General features: G+C 42.4%; 1 protein-coding gene across 1 annotated transcript in view; it reads right to left on the minus strand.

Annotated features, from left to right (window-relative positions):
• Positions 1-401: 401 nt before the first annotated feature.
• fgfbp3 (fibroblast growth factor binding protein 3) overlaps positions 402-18,566 on the minus strand; it is a gene marked incomplete at its 5' end in the record, with an annotated part of 44,711 nt that continues 26,546 nt past the window's right edge. The window contains 3 exons of the mRNA XM_084321949.1: positions 402-1,022; positions 1,862-2,202; positions 4,247-4,347. Of these exons, the coding sequence (XP_084178075.1) occupies positions 536-1,022; positions 1,862-2,202; positions 4,247-4,347 (929 nt within the window). The 3' untranslated portion in view covers positions 402-535. The remainder of the gene's footprint in view (positions 1,023-1,861; positions 2,203-4,246; positions 4,348-18,566) is intronic.

Genomic DNA, 18,566 nt, shown 5'->3' on the forward strand with positions numbered 1-18,566 from the left:
AGTTGCACTTTATTTTACAATTCGGATGAATGCTTTAAAACGTCACATAATTAGAGGTACAAATAACTTTATTTTTACATAATACATCAATTGAGTTTGAGTAATTAGTAACTGCATTTAATCCGCTGTAGAAATCATGACAAAACTAGGTTTCTGTTGTAATTGATCGTTTTCATTTGGATGTTTCATTTGAATATAATTGATAGGTTCATTATAAATAATTACAATTGTAAAAAGAAAATGTATGCTGGACGGTTGTTATATTTCATGACTTCGACTGCAAAATAAAAAAGAAAGATATCCAAGGCGGATTGATCGTGTTCAGGTTCTGATAATTACCACTTAACACAAATTTGACACCTTGTGGACCACAAGTGCAAAAGTCGATTGAGATTGTGACCTCACGCGCACACGCGCACACACGCGCACACACACACACACACACACACACACACACACACACACACACACACACACACACACACACACACACACACACACACACACACACACACACACACACACACACACCCTTTTAGCCCTCAAAGAACTTAACAAAGAAAGAGCAGACGGAGTGCCATCCCTCTGCGCAGTAGGTCTGGACCGGCTCCATATCGTTCACCTCTCTATCCGTCTCCGCCACAAACCCAGTCCTCTCATCCCCCTCTTTCTTCTTCTTCTCCTCCTCATCCCCCTCTTTCTTCTTCTTCTCCTCCTCCTCCTCCTCTTTCCTCTTTCTCTCCATCTTCACTCCGTCGGAAGTGCCGCTTGTCGTTGGCCCTTTCTTCTTCCCTCTGCCTCCTCCTCTCTTCTCCTCCACGGGCTCCTCTCCGCTCCGCTGGGCCAGCTTCATGTGAGCCTCGGCGGGTGCCTTCTTGCACGTCTTGGTCTTCAGGACCTTCTCTCCATCGCAGGCATTCTGCCTCTTCTTCAGCTTCCCCACCAGCTGCTTCCAGTACTGGCTGGATTTGGCCCCGTAGGCCTGGCACTGGTCTGGCTTACCCACATACCTACACCAGTACCTGGAGGAGGAGGAGGGGGAGGAGGATGAAGAAGAAGAAGAAGAAGAAGAAGAAGAAGAAGAAGAAGAAGAAGAAGAAGAAGAAGAAGAAGAAGAAGAAGAAGAAGAAGAAGAAGAAGAAGAAGAAGAAGAAGAAGAAGAAGGAGGAGGAAGAGAAGGAGGATGAAGAAGAAGAATAAATAGAAAATGAAGAAGATGGAGGAAGAAGAAATAGAAATTGAAGAAGGTGATGAAGAAGATGGAGGAAGAAGAAATAGAAAACGAAGAAGATGATGAAGAAGATGGAGGAAGAAGAGGAGGAGGAAGAATAAGAAGAATTAGAAGATGAAGAAGAAAATGGAGGAGGAGGATGAACAAGAAAATGATAGAGAAGGAGGAGAAATAAAAAAAGATGTAGGAGGAAGAGGAGGATGAGGAGGAAGGAAAATTAAAGACTAAGCCTGTTTACATACAATCATTTTATGTATTGTTAACCCCCTTCACCCCCTCCCCTATTCAGTTTTCTCTCCTTCCATACTTCAGTCTGGTATGATCCTCCTTACTTGTATTGACTTTGATAATGTATTACAAGATACAAGAGATACAAGATACAAGAGTTTTATTTGTCACGGCATACAGGTATAATAATATAAGAGTCCAACCAATAGAGCGACATAGTGCAATAAACAAGTAAACAAAGTAGGCATATCGGTATCTGTACATGGGCTATTTACAGAGCATGCCACATGTATTTATTTATTCATATATATATACACACACTTATAAACACCATAACAGGAAATTACCATTATGTAGGTGTGTGTGTGTATCATGATGTATTCCACACGGTCAGCCCTTTACCTCTGCTGTTCTCCTTCAGTCACGCTGCTGATGTCCGTGCAGCTCACCAGCAGTGTCACCAGCCCTTCCCCAGAGCTCTCCCAGGTACAGCGGTGGCCCTGCTTGGTGCTGAGCTCTCCAGAACCCGGCACGGAGCGGTTCCGGGCTCTCTTGGCTGGTCCGGAGGTTGGGGGAGGGGACGAAGGAGGCTGATGGGGTTTGTTGGGGTTATGTTCCCCACTTTTCTTCCCCTCAGGAAGGACAGGGAGGCAGAGGAGGAGGACGAAGAGGAAGGTCCACTGCGGGCTGCTCATGCTGGCTGTGGAGGAGAACAGTGGAAAGATCTGAGTAACTTTTTTTCCCTAAAACACAAAACTCTGATGTGAGATTTCACTTCACGTCAAACAAGTGGATTGGCCTCCGTTGTTTTAAAAAATATGGTAAATTGTATCATGAAAATTCTTGAAAGTGAAATTGCATCGAAGCACAATTTTAAGTCCAAGGCACAAAGAAGCACCTGTTATACAATGGCATGCAAATGTATTTCTCATAACACACGCTCGTGATCCCAGAACCCGCCCACAACCGAATTACAATCACTCCGCCAGTTCGAGTTTTTAGGAAAAACCAAGATGGCGGACAATAATCTTTACGAATGGATGTGTTGATATAGTCATCATAACGACTCATTCAAAAACTATTCTGTCAGGTGGAATGGTTTTGTAAATAAATCTCCATTATGCTTCAATTAATGTGTGTTTATTGTATAGCAATAAGGTTGGATGAATTCGGCAATTGTATAAAGATGTAAGCACTGTCTATCTGTAATAAAATTTTCAATCAATCAAACCAATAACACACGCTCACTTCATTTCTTGCCTTGAAACAGCGCACCTCCGAGCTGCTTTCACATGGAGGCAACTTCTCTCTTTTTTATTTTTAACTACTTTTTCTGCGGATGGTTTGTCAATAAATCTTCAATTAATGTGTGTTTATTGTATAGCAATAAGGTTGGATGAATTCGGCCATTGTATAAAAGCATTACATCACATACACATCACATCACTGAACATAGTGCACAATATTATAAACCAAAGGTCCCCTAGATACCTCCAGAACTACTTCACCCCGGTCAACGAATCCCACAACCACAGAACTAGAGCAAGCATAGCAAACCTGAAGCCTGCTTCTTTCCGATCCAAACTGGGCCAGTGCTCCCTTACTTTCTCTGGAGCCCAGGATTGGAACAAGCTGCCTATCCCCATCAAGCAGAGCTTGAGCCTCCACAGCTTCAAGAGAAGCGTCAGGAAGTGGCTCATGGACAGAATAGAGGAATAGTTTTTAGTTATTGTGGGGTATACAATTTTAGCGATAGGTTAGTCTTATAATGTTTTAAATGTATGTGTTTTGTGTTATTGTCATGTTTTTGTTGTGGCCTAACAGCCCTGGGACCATGACGGAAATAAGGGTCTCTTTCTCATGTTATCCTTTGGATCCTGGTTGTGTGTTTTTAATCCATCAATAAAATCAATCAATCAATCAATCAATCACGCGACAGAGCGTGTTATAGAAATTAGATCATGCCTATGGGGGTCTAAAGACCACCCACAGGCGTGATCTAATTTCTATAACACACTCTGTCGCATGATGTAATGCTTAATTAGACATTCATTGCAGCCCATTTTATTATAAACCCGGAGGGCGATTCATGTAAAAAGCTAAGTAAATGCAGGACGTCTGCATCACACATTATCTCTGTCCTGTGGAAACCTTTTTTATTTATTTTTTTTAACACTTTTATTTATTCTTTTGTTTTTTTAAATTGAGATTTTCTTCTTATTTTTTTAAATTGGCCTCCTTGTATTTTTTTTGCATTTGAGCAATGAGTTATCACAATGGCTATAGGTCCCAGTATGATCATACAATTGTCCCATGTAGGAGATTGATAGAGAATTACAAAATACACTGAAGGACATGGCTGTCCTGGGAGTGTCTGAGGGAGGGGCAGAGTAAGGATGGAGGGTGTGGGGTTGGAGGGGGGGGGGTCTACTCTATGTCGATGTGCAGGGTCTTTATTCAGGATCAGCCACGCATCAGCAACACCCCCCCCCCCCCCCCCAAGAGGAGTCAAAACGGGACACGCAGCTATGGACATACCATGGAAAGCAGAGAGGGATGCGTGTATATATGTAGAGTTTGGGTAGTTGAAAACAAAGACACCACAGCAAAACAAAAACCCCTCGAGCCTCCCTGCCCATATACAGTACACCTCATAAATAAGTGATAGAAAAACAGAATTCATAATTTCAACTCAGCATTGAGTTTCAGTTCTAGGGTACCATGTGTCTACCTGGAGATTAAAACAACAACGTACAGCGTTAAGAAGTAGGTTTGCGGTGCTCTTACCATGCGTCGCTCCAACTGTCCCGTCTCGGTGTGAGAATGTGGGGCCTGGAACGCTGGCGTGTAGAGAGGGAGAAAGGAGGACAGAGGGAAGGGGGAGAGGGCTGAGGAAAGAGGAGGGGGAGAAGGAAGGAGGAGGAGAAGAGGGGGGGGTTGCTCTGGGACTACACCAAAAGCCCCCAAACTGGGGCCAGGCTCCTCCCAAAATCACCCCTCCTACCAGCCCACAGAGTGAATGAATGTGTGTGTGTGTACGTGCATGTGCATGTGCCCCCACCTCCTCTTGCCCACAGCTTTAGAGGACAATGGACACACTTGCCAAGGTTTTCTTGCTGCACTCTGCCATTGAAGTCAACTATTGGGATGCTGAGCTTGTTTTTAGCATTTATTTGACATGGTTGTTTTTATTACAATACTTTACCTGACTGATTATCCATTGGTGTGATATTTTTAATGTATTGTTTTGATTGTATTGCTTTGGTTCGGTGTGATAATTCATGCAGGCCAAGTAACAATATCAACAATTGATCTATTCATATATTCATGCATACCCTCGCCCCACAACCACCGCACCACAAATATCACCAACACCACCACCAACAAAAACAACACCACCATCACAACCTACACCTTTACCCTCACATTATGTGAAGCCTTTGCTCAGTGACAGTCGTAGGGCTGCTTGGTGCTGAGTAGCAAGGTGGGGGGTAAAGCCCTGACCCAGATTTTGCTGCTGGGCTTTGTCTTGGTGGGAGAGATTCTCTCCATTCATCTCTGTCTCTCTCTCTGAGACAAACAGACATACAGAGACATACAGTGACAGCAGTAGCGGCTGCTGGTTCTCTCTCCACTAGGGGCGCTATACCAAAACATTTTGCAAACATGTACAGTGCAACCGACTCATGGCAAGACGTGAGCGATTCGACTCACGCTCACGGCAATGAATCGGCTCGTATGAACGAGTCGCTCAGCTGTTACTACAACAACACACAACCAGTCAAATAAAGTATAGTCTAATTCACAACTTGAAACACAATATATAAATAGAAAAGTTAGAAACAAAACTCACTCCGTCTCCAAACACACTCAGATCTCTCCCTCTCTCTCCTTCTCTCTCTCACACACAGCGCGACGTGGAATCGATTCGTTACACAATCAGACCTAGTATATGTAGTATTATATACCAAGCAGTGGAGGCTGCTGACCAAATTTTTAGGTGAAGCACAAATTATTATATTATATTATATATTATATTTTTAAAACATCCCCCACTGTGTGTCAGTGGTCAGTGGACACAGATGAAAACATATTAACATTAGGTGACAGCGCACCTGACCAGATGAAATCATATTAGGCGACAGCGCACCTGACCAGATGAAATCATATTAGGTGACAGCCCACCTGACCAGATCAAAACATATTAAGTGACAGCGCACCTGATCAGATCAAAACATTTTAGGTGACAGCGCACCTGATCAGATCAAAACATTTTAGGTGACAGCGCACCTGACCAGATCAAAACATATTAGGTGAAGGTGACAAGGAAGCCACAGACTCATACCCCCCCGACACTCAACTAACCGCCTCGGACAGTCCTTCATACCAGTGGCCATCAGGCTCCACAACAGTGGGCAGCAACTGCTGCCAGACATCGACCTGGGACTTATAGGAACCCAAGGAGGACAACTTACACTACCTTAGGCATACTGCACCTTATGTGGATACTGTGATACTGTGAATAATGAATAATGTATATTTCAGTTAGTTAGATAGTAAATTATAACACTACCTTATGCATACTGCACCTTATGTGACACTGTGAAAATATATTTCAGTTAGTTAGATAGTAAATTATATTGACCTATTTGTTTACACTGCTTGTGTTGTTTTCACTACCTGTACCCCCCCCCCTTCCCCCATGCTGCTATGATGCCTGAATTTCCCCAAGGGGATCAATAAAGGAATATCTTATCTTATCTTAAAAGGAAAGATGAAATTCCCTACCTGGGTTCCATCCTATAGAGGCAAATCATTCCTGTGACAAAATGGGATCCAATGTAATAAAACTAAGTCAACCAACGAACTAGATTCCTGTACCGGATCTCCTCTCTGGTAAACAAGAATACCTTGAAGACTCTAACAGGAGCACTCATTCAAGGGTACTACGACTATGCTTGCACCTCATGGTACCAAAGCACCTCAAAGGCACTAAAAACAAGATTACAAACATCACAAAACAAACTGGTCAGACTACTGCTTGACCTTACTCCTAAAACCCACCTCACCCCTGCCCACTTTGACAACCTAGGATGGCTTAGAGAGTAGACGACAGAGTACAGCAACTTGCAATGGGCCTGGTCTACAAGATACACTACACCACTAAGATACCCATGTGCATGTCGGAATACTTCCCAAAGGTCAGTGAATACCACGACCACAACACCAGAGGGAGTTCCACAAATCATGTTCAACCCAGATAAAATAATTTAAAAAGTAAAAAAAAAAAAAAAAACTTTTTTTAATAAAAAAAAATAGTCATAACTTAGAAATGAGATTGCATAGGTCTATGAATCGATATCGCGATTCTGTTTTGATTAATTGCCCAGCCCTACAGTGTGTACAGTAAGTTAGCTTGGTGATTATCATTGTGATGTAGGCTAAGAAGATGGCTAGCTACTGTTAGCATACAAGCTTTTACAAACACTAGCCTACTTACTTTTTCATCCACAACGTTTTTTCTGATCCACTTCTTCATGTTGCTCAGTTGCTGGTTTATACTTCGGTCCTAATGTTGGCGCAAAGTTTAATTTAGCCTGACTTTACTTGTTATAGCTGTACAGCTTACTTCTACTAAACAACAACTAAACTACTTCCTTGCTCTTTCAAACAGTCAAAATGGGTCCATCTGCAGGGTCGGAGGTTAGGTTTAGCTCTGGCCAATCTCAAGTTTCTCAAGTTTCTTTATTAGTTGTCATACAGAAGTACAGAATACTTTTATACAAAATGCTTATTTCAGTTACATTTTGTATAAAAGTATTCTGTACTTCTGTATGACAACTAATAAAGAAACTTGAGAAACTTGAGATTGGCCAGAGCTAAACCTACCCTGCAGATGGACCCGTTTTGACTTTGCAATGCAGCAATCTCTGATTGGATTTGCAAGGCTGCCAATCATATTCAACCTCCATGTATTGGATGGCAAGGGCTGTCAATCATTCAATCCTCCATTCAATGGCGAGAGTTTAACTGCACAGACCGTGCTTAGACGAAGTTAATAGCCTATTTCGATTGGCTGTTATTTATTATTTATATAACATTGGGTCACACCTGTGAAGTTTTCTTCACGAATAATTATTGCAGTCATTACTGCAGTGCAGGCCTACTCAGAGCTGTCAATTTTGGCCATTTTTTTAAAAGAAAAAATTCACTGAAATTTTTTTTACAGAGGAAAACTTTTCTAATAAAAAAATATAAAATAATAATAATTAAAAAAATATTTTTTTTTATATATATATAAATAAAATAAATGTATATATATGTAAATTAATAATAATTATGAATTATGAGTGAATTTGTGTTTCACGTGTTGTCATAGAGAAACCTCCACTGATACCAAGAATAACTTCAGTATGAGTACAGGGCTGTACACATATTTTGCATATTGTTAAACGAGCCAAGGCTAGCTATTAAACTATCGATATGAATCGAAAATCTGGGACCCTGATGTAAACAAGACAAACGTCTTTCTCAGGTCTGCATCCCCTTAACAATTGTGTGTATTGAGCCGTACTGTATTGTACCCATTCTGAAATCTGTTAATAAAGTTTTCATTCATTCATTCATTCAAACATAGACGATATTGAACAAGCCATAATCCACGTATTTTCAATCCAAAAGAAAGAGAGAGAGAGAGAGAGGAGAGAGAGAGAGAGAGAGAGAGAGAGAGAGAGAGCGAGAGAGAGAGAGAGAGAGAGAGAGAAGCCAGCGTTATCTGAGCGGTTGAGAGAGAAGCGTTATCTGAGTGGCAGAGAGAGAGAGAGAGAGAGAGAGAGAGAGAGAGAGAGAGAGAGAGAGAGAGAGAGAGAGAGAGAGAGAGAGAGAGAGAGAGAGAGATATCGCTAATCTACCTTATTGTTGGCAGAAGGGCTTGTTGATAAAGTATATATTATCCACTCCATGGCATTGTCCATCCAGCCTTGATGTCCATCCATTGTCCATGCATGTCCCTCCACACTGCATCCATAATATAGCTTGTTAATAGCCAACAAGTACTGTGAGTGCCTTTGTCCATGTCCGCCTCGAACAGCCTGCAAACTACCTGGTGTTCTATCGCCATGCTCTAAGACAAACTCTAACCTTAACCAACTTTGAAAGAGTGCCTAAGCCTAACCGTTGAAAGAACTTGCCATCACGCTCCAAGACAAACAGCTACATCTCACAACAACAACAACTATCTCTACCGCACCAACCCAGGAATAAGCTAGAATTGGAACATTAGAACGTGGATTCGGCCAATCAGAGATCGTCTCCGCGAAATGCTGCTACGGAAAAAATTACTGGCGTCGGCCAATCAGAGAGCGTCTCTGCGAAATGCGGCTACAGAAATTTGTGACGCTGCTGCCTTCAAATCGCGCCCGGATTCCAACATAATAGTCATATTTCAACGCACAACGCGTTTCGCACTGATTGGCTGCTACGGATACAGCGATCACACAGTGACGCGCACTCAGAGCGCTGTCGCGTCTAGCCCGGGCCGAGAAATACAAAAAAAAAGAAAAAAAAAAAAAAGTGAGTCACTTCCTGTTCAAGAAAACGAGTATTTATTATTTTATTTATTAACGTTATATTGTGCATTGGAAACACAAACATACTTAAAATGAGTAAATATTATTCATTTTAAACATGTTTATATTATTTATAGGGCTATAAAACAAAAAACAAAAAAATATTTTTTCTTGTTATTCTCTCATATAATAATAATAATAATAATAACTTTATTTGTATAGCACTTTTCATACAGAGGTTGCAGTTCAAAGTGCTTCACAACAGTAAAAAATACAGGCATAAGCAAGCATAAAAAGATAGACGGGTAGAATCACAGTGTTTCACATTAGGATCTAGCATCCCAATAGGCTCCGCTTACAGTTTTCAGTAACACAAATAGTAAAAATAGTTTAAAATGATTCAGTTTAAAAATAGTCAAAAAATTATAAAATAGAACGGACATAAAAAATACAGGCATGAGCGAGCATAGCAAGATATGGCAAATCACAGTGTTTCACATTAGGATCTAGCATCCTAATAGGCTCTCTATTCAGTAATACTCCTGTAGTTCATGAACAAATAATCACAGTGTTTCACATTTGGATCTAGCAAATAATAAGAATAAAATGATTCAGTTTAAAAATAGTCATAAATAATCAGTGTTTCACATTTGGATCTAGCAAATAATAAGAATAGTTTAAAATGATTCAGTTTAAAAATAGTCATCAGTAAGAAGTAAAAAGTGCAATAACCGACACATGAATTTGATAGGCAGTGTAAAAGAGTAGGCAGGGTAAGAATAAATACAAGTTGTGTCAGGATATCCCTGATGTTTCCTCTTGCCACTAGGTGGTAGCAGATATCTATCAGTGAAATGCCTGAGCAAAGAAATAGGTTTTAAGCTGTCTTTTAAAGATGTCTAGCGAGTTGGCTTCCCTGATGTTTTGGGGTAGTTTGTTCCATAGTTTTGGGGCATAGTTGATAAAGGCTGCATTACCGATCCTCTTTTGACTGCTTCTGGGAGCCTCTAGTAGTCCAGCAGCTGATGATCGCAGTGTTCTTGCTGGTGTGTAATTTATTAGAGTGTTGGCGATGTAGCTAGGTCCCTGTCCATTTAGAGCTTTGTATGTAAGGAGAAGGACCTTAAAGTCAATTCTAAATGTTACAGGAAGCCAGTGTAAAGCGGCTAGGACTGGACTAATGTGCTCTCTCCTTTTGGTTCTAGTTAGCAGTCGGGCTGCAGAGTTTTGGATTAGCTGAAGCCTCTCTGTGGTTTTCTTAGGGAGACCTGTGAAAAGTGCATTACAGTAGTCTAACCGGCTAGATATGAATGCATGAATTAGCTTCTCAGCATCGTTCTGATTAATAAATGGTCGTACTTTTGCTATATTTCTGAGATGGAAGAACGATGTTTTCGTCACTTTGCTAATATGAGAATTGAAGTTCAGTTCTGAATCTATGATAACCCCAAGACTAGTGACCTCAGATTTGATCCAAGGGGTTAGTCCCCCCAGGTTCTTTATTAATGTTTCTTTTTTAGTTTTGGAGCCGATAATTAGAATTTCAGTTTTGTTCTCGTTTAGTTTCAGGAAGTTCTTACTCATCCATTTATTTATTGCCAGTAAGCAGTCTGTAATGGAGCTAATCGCTGTATCATTTGGTTCAGCAGATATGTACAGTTGTGTATCATCCGCATAGCTATGGAAATCTACATTATGTTCTCTGATGATATCACCCAGCGGTAACATGTAAAGGGAGAAGAGTAAAGGACCTAAGCAACTCCCTTGTGCAACTCCATAGTTGTTGTCGTATATATCAGACATGTGATCTCCTAGTTTAACATAGAATTTCCTCCCTCTGATGTATGTTTTAAACCAGCCCAGCACATGGTCTGAGAAACCGACATGGTTTTCAAGACGATCGATTAGAATATCATCGATTGTATCAAATGCTGCACTGAGATCTAACAGGATAAGGATGGAGATCTTATTCTCGTCAGAGTTTAGTCTGAGGTCACTGATTATTTTGGTGAGGGCAGTTTCAGTGCTGTGATATTTTCTGAATCCTGACTGAAATTCTTCTAAGATGTTGTTTTCTTCAAGAAAGGAATTTATTTGAACTGAAACTATCTTTTCAAGTACTTTACTAATGAATGGTAGGTTGGATATTGGACGATAATTTGCCATTTCATTACTATCCAAGTTAGGTTTTTTTAGTAATGGCTTTACAACTGCTGTTTTAAAGGCATCCGGGAAAATACCAGTCCTAAGGGAAGTGTTTATGATATCTAGCACAGGGCTTGAAACACTATTAAATACCCGTTTGAAGAAAGCTGTAGGTATAGGGTCAATGTCTGAGGTGGAGGAGTTACATTCTGAGACAGTTTTGCAGAGTACATCTAATGTGATGCATGTGAAACTTCTCATGGTTACATTGCACGGTTTGCCGCAATCAACTTTATTTCCATCATGAGTAATGCTGGCCCTGATCAAGGTTATTTTGTTGTTAAAGAATAGTGCAAGTTCTTCACACTTAACCGTTGATGACTGAGGAGGTGTAGGGGCAGTGTTGAGTAGTACATTAATAGTGGAAAAGAGGATTCTGGAGTTTCCAGCATTTTCTGTAATGATTTTAGAGAAGTAATCTTTCCTTGCTAAGCGGATGGTTTTATTATAAGCAGTTAAAGCATCTTTGTATATATCACAGCATATGGTGGTTTTTGTTTTTCTCCATTTTCGCTCCGCTGCACGACATTTCCTTTTTTCTTTGTTGACCGTATTATAGTTTAACCAGGGCGAGGCTCTAGTTTTCTTCTTTTTCGTTTTTAATGGGGCGACAGAATTTAATATAGATGACATTGCATCATTGAGATTTTCTACCATTTCATTTAGAGAGCTGTCATGATTGTGTGGTTCATGTAGTCTGATAAGATCAATGAACTTTGATTCAGCTTTGTCGTTTAGGAGCCTCTTTTTAACTATGATTTCTTTTTTTGTTTTAGTAAGGGTTATTTGAGTATCAAAAAATATACAGTGATGGTCGGAGAGAGGTAATTCAGTTATTGAGATATTTGTTATGCTTAGCCCAGTTGTTGTTATAACTAAGTCTAGTGTATTCCCAAGCCGGTGAGTTGCATTTGTTATATGCTGTATTAGGTCAAAGCTATCCAGTAGATTTTTTAGTTCCATAGTTTTGGAGTCTGTTTTCTTATTAAAATGGATGTTCAGGTCTCCATTTAGGATCACCTTATCATATCCGGTAACACATAGTGAGATCAGTTCAGAGAGCTCCTGTATAAATATTGGTGAGTGTCTAGGCGGGCGGTATATTGTGACAATAATAGTTGATTCTGTTTTTAGTTCAATGGCAAGATATTCCATTGACATGAACTCGCCTAGTTCTGTGATTCTAAACAAGAGTTTTGAGGAGAAGATTGCTGCAACTCCTCCGCCCCTTTTATTTTTTCTGGGTATTTGAAAAAAGTTATAGTCTGGTGGACAAGCTTCTATCATTATTGATGTAGCTGTGTCATTATTTAGCCATGTCTCTACTAGGCAGATGCAATCTAAGTTATTTTCTTTAATCAGATCATTTACTAAGAATGTTTTATTATTCAGTGATCTGACATTTAGGAAAGCTAATTTTATTTGTTGGACTTCTTTAGAGGAGGTCTGCTTTGGTTTGACCGTGATGGCCCTGAGGTTAATAGCAGGTAAACGCATTGGTGGCGTATATTTTTCACCATGCCATTGGCTAGTTATGATTACTTGTATGTTTTTAGAGATGGCATGGTAATTGTGCTATACTGTACCGTACTGACTGCACTGTGCTTTCGGGGACATTTGATCAGACGAGATGGCCTTGTGTGATATGGGGGGGGGGGACGGGGACGGGACGTCTTGTGCTGTACTTCGTGGTGAGATTGTGTCCTTCATGACTATCTCTCGTGCTGGTGTGAGCTTAATATTCTTGGAGGCCATCAAGGCATGACGCATGTTTGCTGATAGGAGCTTTGAACCTAAGCGATTTGGGAAGAAGCCATTTCTTTGAAAACGTTCTGGGTTATTCCAGAAAACATTGAAGTTGTCAATGAATTTCAGGCCGTGTACGAGACATGCAGCCCCTAACCATGAATTAAAATTTAGGAGTCGACTGAATGCTTCCTGTCCTCTGCGAAAGCATGCAATTGGTCCACTGATGGACACATCAGTGTTTGTGTACACAGACTGATGTTTGTCTAGTGTGTTCATTAAACGTGTGAAATCGTCTTTCAAAGTCTCTGTGCCAGTCTTCTTTCGCAGGATGTCAAACGATCCAGAGTGAATGACAATTTTTGTTATTCCTGGTCTGATTAGTGTTGGAAGTTTTTCGGCTAGCTCTTTCACAGTTGTATTGTCTAGACAGATATTTTCTGTGTTTGCCATCTCCACATACCTTGTTATGGAATCTCCAATCAGTATGCAGTCTATTTTCTGTGTGAGGTTAGCATTTTTCTTTCCAACAGTTTTGGGGCCGTTTGTTTTTGGGCTAGGCCTAGTCTGCCGGTTCTTTCCACAGTCCTGTGGCCTTGGTGAAGCCTCGTTAGCCTTCATGTTAACGCTGGTCCCGTACCTTCGGCGTTGGCTACCGCGACGTTCTCGGCGCATGATAGTCTCTTCGCTGTTAGCCGTTCGCTCGGTCTGGGTCGTGTTTGCCAGCCGTGTCGCTAGTGGCTCTGTTTTCCTCGTCGTCTCGTCGTTAGCGTGTGCTTCGCTAGCATTAGCGTGAGCTCCGGCATGCCAGCTGTTTGCTTCGCTAGTGTTAGCGTGAGCTCCGGTATTCTTGCTATTAGCGTCGTTAGCGTGAGCTCCGTTACGCTCGCTGTTTTCTTCGTTAGCGTTGTTAGCTACGCTTCTATGTCTCTTTGCCTTGGGTGTTGATATGCGTGTTTCCGAGAGTAGGTTGAAACTATTTCCTGGCGGTACCGGGGGTGAGGTCCTGGATCGTTTATTTCTCCTTTTATCCTTGTCTGTGATCCACTGCTTTGGTCTAGCTCCTTGGTTGTGCCAAGGACCGTCTTTTGGGTGGTGCTGTTCTGTAGTTACTAGCATAGGCCAGTTCTCAATCATGGTATTGTTGGCTATATTTGTAGTAGCTTCATAAATAGAGTCAATGAGTTGCTCATCCTGCTGTATTTGGTACAGGGTAGAAACCCGAGCCTCCAGCTCTACAAACCAGGGTCCAGGGCAGGGCCTGAGGGGGGGCGGCGCCCTAGCGCCCCCCAGTGGCGGCCGCCACTGAGTGACAGAGCGTAAGAAGAAAGATAGAGAGAGAGAGACCACATTGATCCTGTCAGCAGGTAGGAGAGAGAGAGAAAGAGAGAGAGAGACTTGTGAGAGAGACTTGTCCAAAAAGAAAACCCAGTTTGAAGTGACAACAATATGTTCCTTTGGAGCAGAGCACCAGAGGCTGCATGTGCCAAGCTAACCCAAATCACCCCAGCTACTTGATGGTCTACGGTGTGTTTATCAGTATTGTTACGGACGGTGTCCTTATGTATATGTATAGAGGGAGTAATGTATAATATATGTTGTGTATATATAGGCATGTTTTGTTTGTTGTGTTCTTTTGTCTCCCTCTTGTGTCTACATATCCCCATTCTCAGGTGTCTCCCAGTCCCAGTTGCAGCAGCAGCTGGTCAATCAGCAACTCACCCCAGTGCAGCAGCAGCTGAGGCTTGTCAGCAATCAACCTTCTCTCTCACTTCATATGTCCCATTGTGTGCAGTGTTAGCCAGAGCTCTGTCTGTGGGTTGGCGGTAACTGAGCTTTTGTTGGTAGAGCTCTCTCTGTTTGTGTGGTAATAGAGCTGGTGAAGGCTCTGGCACTTTGTGCTGTTAGTTAGTTTAGGAGATATATTTTGTGTTCAGCCTTATTGTAGAACTGTGGCTTTTGGAGCATTATTGTACAAGATACAAGATACAAGAGTTTTATTTGTCACGGCATACAGGTATACAGTGAAATGCGGGGGGTCTTGCCTGCAACAATGTGCATAATACAATAGTAATAATATATAATAAGAATCCAACCAATAGAGCGACATTGTGCAATAAACAAGTAAACAAAGTAGGGCATATCGGTATCTGTACATGAGTTATTTACAGAGCATGGTAGGACATGCTAGGTCCTGTGGTAGTGCAGTACACTGTTAGCTATGGATGAGGCACTGGGTCTTTATGTACACTGCTATACAATGCTATATTATACAATCTCAAGTTATACTATACTATTCTTAAAGTGACCTTTCCTTCTGTAAAGTGTCCATAAGTGTGTGTGTGTGCTCATGTTAAAGTGGCTGCTAGTGTGGGAGCGTGTACAGTGTGTGTGTTGTGTGTGTGCTCATGTGTGCTTGTGCGTGGAGAGTTCAGTGTTCAAGGCTTTGATGGCCTGGGGGAAGAAGCTGAGCCGAAGTCTCTCTGTCCTCGTTACTGGTGTTCGCAGGCGTTTGCCTGACCGCAGCAGCATGAACAGGCTGTTGTTGGGGTGGTGAGGGTCTTTCATTATCCTGCAGGCTCTGGATTTGCACCTCTTGTTGTATAGGACCTGCAGGGTTGGTAGTGCAATACCCGTGGTACGCTCGGCTGAGCGCACCACTCTCTGTAGGGCCTTCTTGTCCTGTGCCGTGCTGTTGCCATACCAGGCAGTGATGTTTGCAGTCAAGATGCTCTCTACAGCTCCGGAGTAGAAGGACTGGAGTATCTTCCCAGATACTCTGAACTTCCTTAACAGTCTCAGGTGGGCGCTGCTTCGCCTTTTTTACGACTGAGTCTATGTGTGTTGTCCATGTCAGGTCCTCTGAGATGTGGACCCCCAGGTACTTGAAGCTGCTCACCCTGTCCACGGTAGCCCTGTTTATCCTCAGTGGTGTGTGTGTCTCCTGCTGTCTCCTCCTAAAATCCACGATCAGCTCCTTGGTTTTACCAATGTTCAGGAGCAGGCTGTTGTCCTGGCACCAGCGTTCCATTATGTCAACCTCCTCCCGGTAGGCCTTCTCGTCGTTGTCCGAGATCAGCCCCACCACCACTGTGTCATCCGCAAACTTCACTATGGAGTTGGAGCTGAACTTGGCCACACAGTCGTGTGTGTATAGTGAGTACAGCAGGGGGGTCAGAACACAGCCCTGGGGGGACCCGATGCTCAGGGTGATGGTGTTGGAGGTCTGACCCCCCACCCTGACCGCCTGGGGCCTTTCGCTCAGAAAGTCCAGTATCCAGGCGCTCAGAGCGGAGCTCAGACCCAGCTCGATCAGCTTGTCCACCAGTCTGGTGGGGACTATGGTGTTGAACGCTGAGCTGTAGTCAATGAACAACAGTCTCACATAGCCCCCCTTCTGGCGGTCCAGGTGAGAGAGAGTGCTGTGCAGTACTTGGGAGACCACATCATCAGTGGACCAGTTTGGCCTGTATGCAAATTGCATAGGGTCCATATCACTGGGGAGGGAGGTACAAATGTGATCCTTGACCAGCCTCTCGAAACATTTCATGGCCACAGAGGTGAGTGCCACCGGTCTGTAGTCATTGAGACCTGTTGGGGAGGGTTTCTTTGGTACAGGGATGATGGTAGATGGTCTTGAAGCAGGCAGGGACCACTGACTCCGCCAGGGATCGATTAAATATGGCGGTGAACACAGGGGCTAGCTGGTTAGCACAGGACTTAAGTATGCGTCCTGTTATTCCATCTGGGCCAGCAGCTTTTCTGGTGTTCACCTGCATAAATACTCTTCTCACACTGTGTACCGACAATGAGAGAGCGTCCCCGCCCCCCCACGGTTGCCCCCCCCCCTCCACAACAGCCGGCGCGCCAGTGACGTCACTAGCCGTTGAGCTAGCGGCGCCACTGTCTGCACCAAACCGAGCGTAGAAAGAGTTGAGTTTGTCCGCGAGAGAGGCGTCGTCGCTCCCCATTGAGGGGGCGCTGACTTTGTAGTCAGTTATCGTTCTCAGTCCTCAGTCCCCGCCATGTAATTGTAGAGCTGTGTGCTTTTGAGTAGGAACTTTGGTGAATAGTTCCTCATTTGAATCCTTGTGTCTTTTGGTGTTTGTAGTACATTTCTGTCTAACCTTAATCCTTTGTATATGTGTTTGTCACCCAGCCTATGGTGATTGCTTTTCTTTGTATTAATCTTTTGTTTCGCACACAGGGACATTGAGGACAGGAAGATACCCTGGGGTCTACATTTTGCATCACGTAGGTGACCTGATGTTAAAGACACCAGCCTTAGAGTGAGCACCGCCACCTGTACTTTTGGGCGTCCGCGCCTGTAAAGGGGAGGGTGGGATTTAATTTCCTTTTATATTTCATTTGGTGCCACTGGTAGTCCCCCTTGATCTCTGTGTTGCTGTGTTTTATAAATAAATACTATTATTTTGCTAATTGTTTCCTTGGTTTTGTGTCACTGCACCCTCACCTACCCTGTCTGTGGCCTTGTGTTGCGTCCCCTTACTGGGTTGCGTAACAAGTATGCACCTGTTTGTGTGTGTGCTGCAGGTTTATACAACATCATGAATAGGAGGTGCATTGAAATGTGCATTAATAAACCTCTTTGATTCAATATTTTTTTTATTTATTAAAATATTGTTCTGAATGGTTCATTACGAGGACAATGTGGAGAAGAGAGGGACATAGGGTGCAGCCCTGGAGGTGTGTGTCAACTGTCTGCTGCTAGATTATGAACGGGCAGGTAAAGAAAATGTAATAAACAAAAATATAATCTGTCACTAAGTCCAACAAACATCCTGATGAAATGTGTGTGTGTGTGTGTGTGTGTGTGTGTGTGTGTGTGTGTGTGTGTGTGTGTGTGTGTGTGTGTGTGTGTGTGTGTGTGTTTGTGTGTGTGTGTGTGTGTGTGTGTGTGTGCGTGTGTGCGTGCATGCGTTTTTTTTTTTTTTTTTACTTTTTATTTTTTTTTTTTTCTTATTTTGGAGATCAATGTCATACTGTGACTAACTAAGCTAACCATGGATAAAAAAAGAAAAAGGGAAAGTCTGAGGAAAATAGAGGGTTCAATTCAGCGTGGACAGATTAATTTGCTTTCACGACTAACAATGCAGGCTTACCTGTAGCCTATGCCTGATATGTGGTGCGAAATTTGCGAACAACGATTACTGTCATTTTGATTACTGTAGTTTGCCTGGTATGTAGCCTTGGTTAGTGGCTGCCCCACCAATGTTTTACATATAAAAACGCCACTGTGCATGCTGCACGTGTATGTGTGTGTGTGGGGGCCTCCACAAGAGTCTGGCCCAGAGGCCTCTGAATTTTTTATCTGGCCTTGATTCCATGGCATTCCTCTTTATCTGTCTGACCTTGACTACAGTAACGCAGCACAACAAATTTATAATTTTAAGTTATATATAATACTGTAACACATATTTATATCCATGAAGTGTTTTTTGTCTGTTACCTTTTCATCTGCTACTGTTATTTTCATCATGTGTGTTATTATCCTGTTTGTATGCAACAATGTGATGCCTGTCAGGCACTTTTGTAAATAACTGTCTCAATATCTGATTGCATTAATA

Source organism: Notolepis coatsorum, assembly GCF_963971535.1.
Source record: "Notolepis coatsorum genome assembly, chromosome: 9".
Taxonomy (NCBI): domain Eukaryota; kingdom Metazoa; phylum Chordata; class Actinopteri; order Aulopiformes; family Paralepididae; genus Notolepis; species Notolepis coatsorum.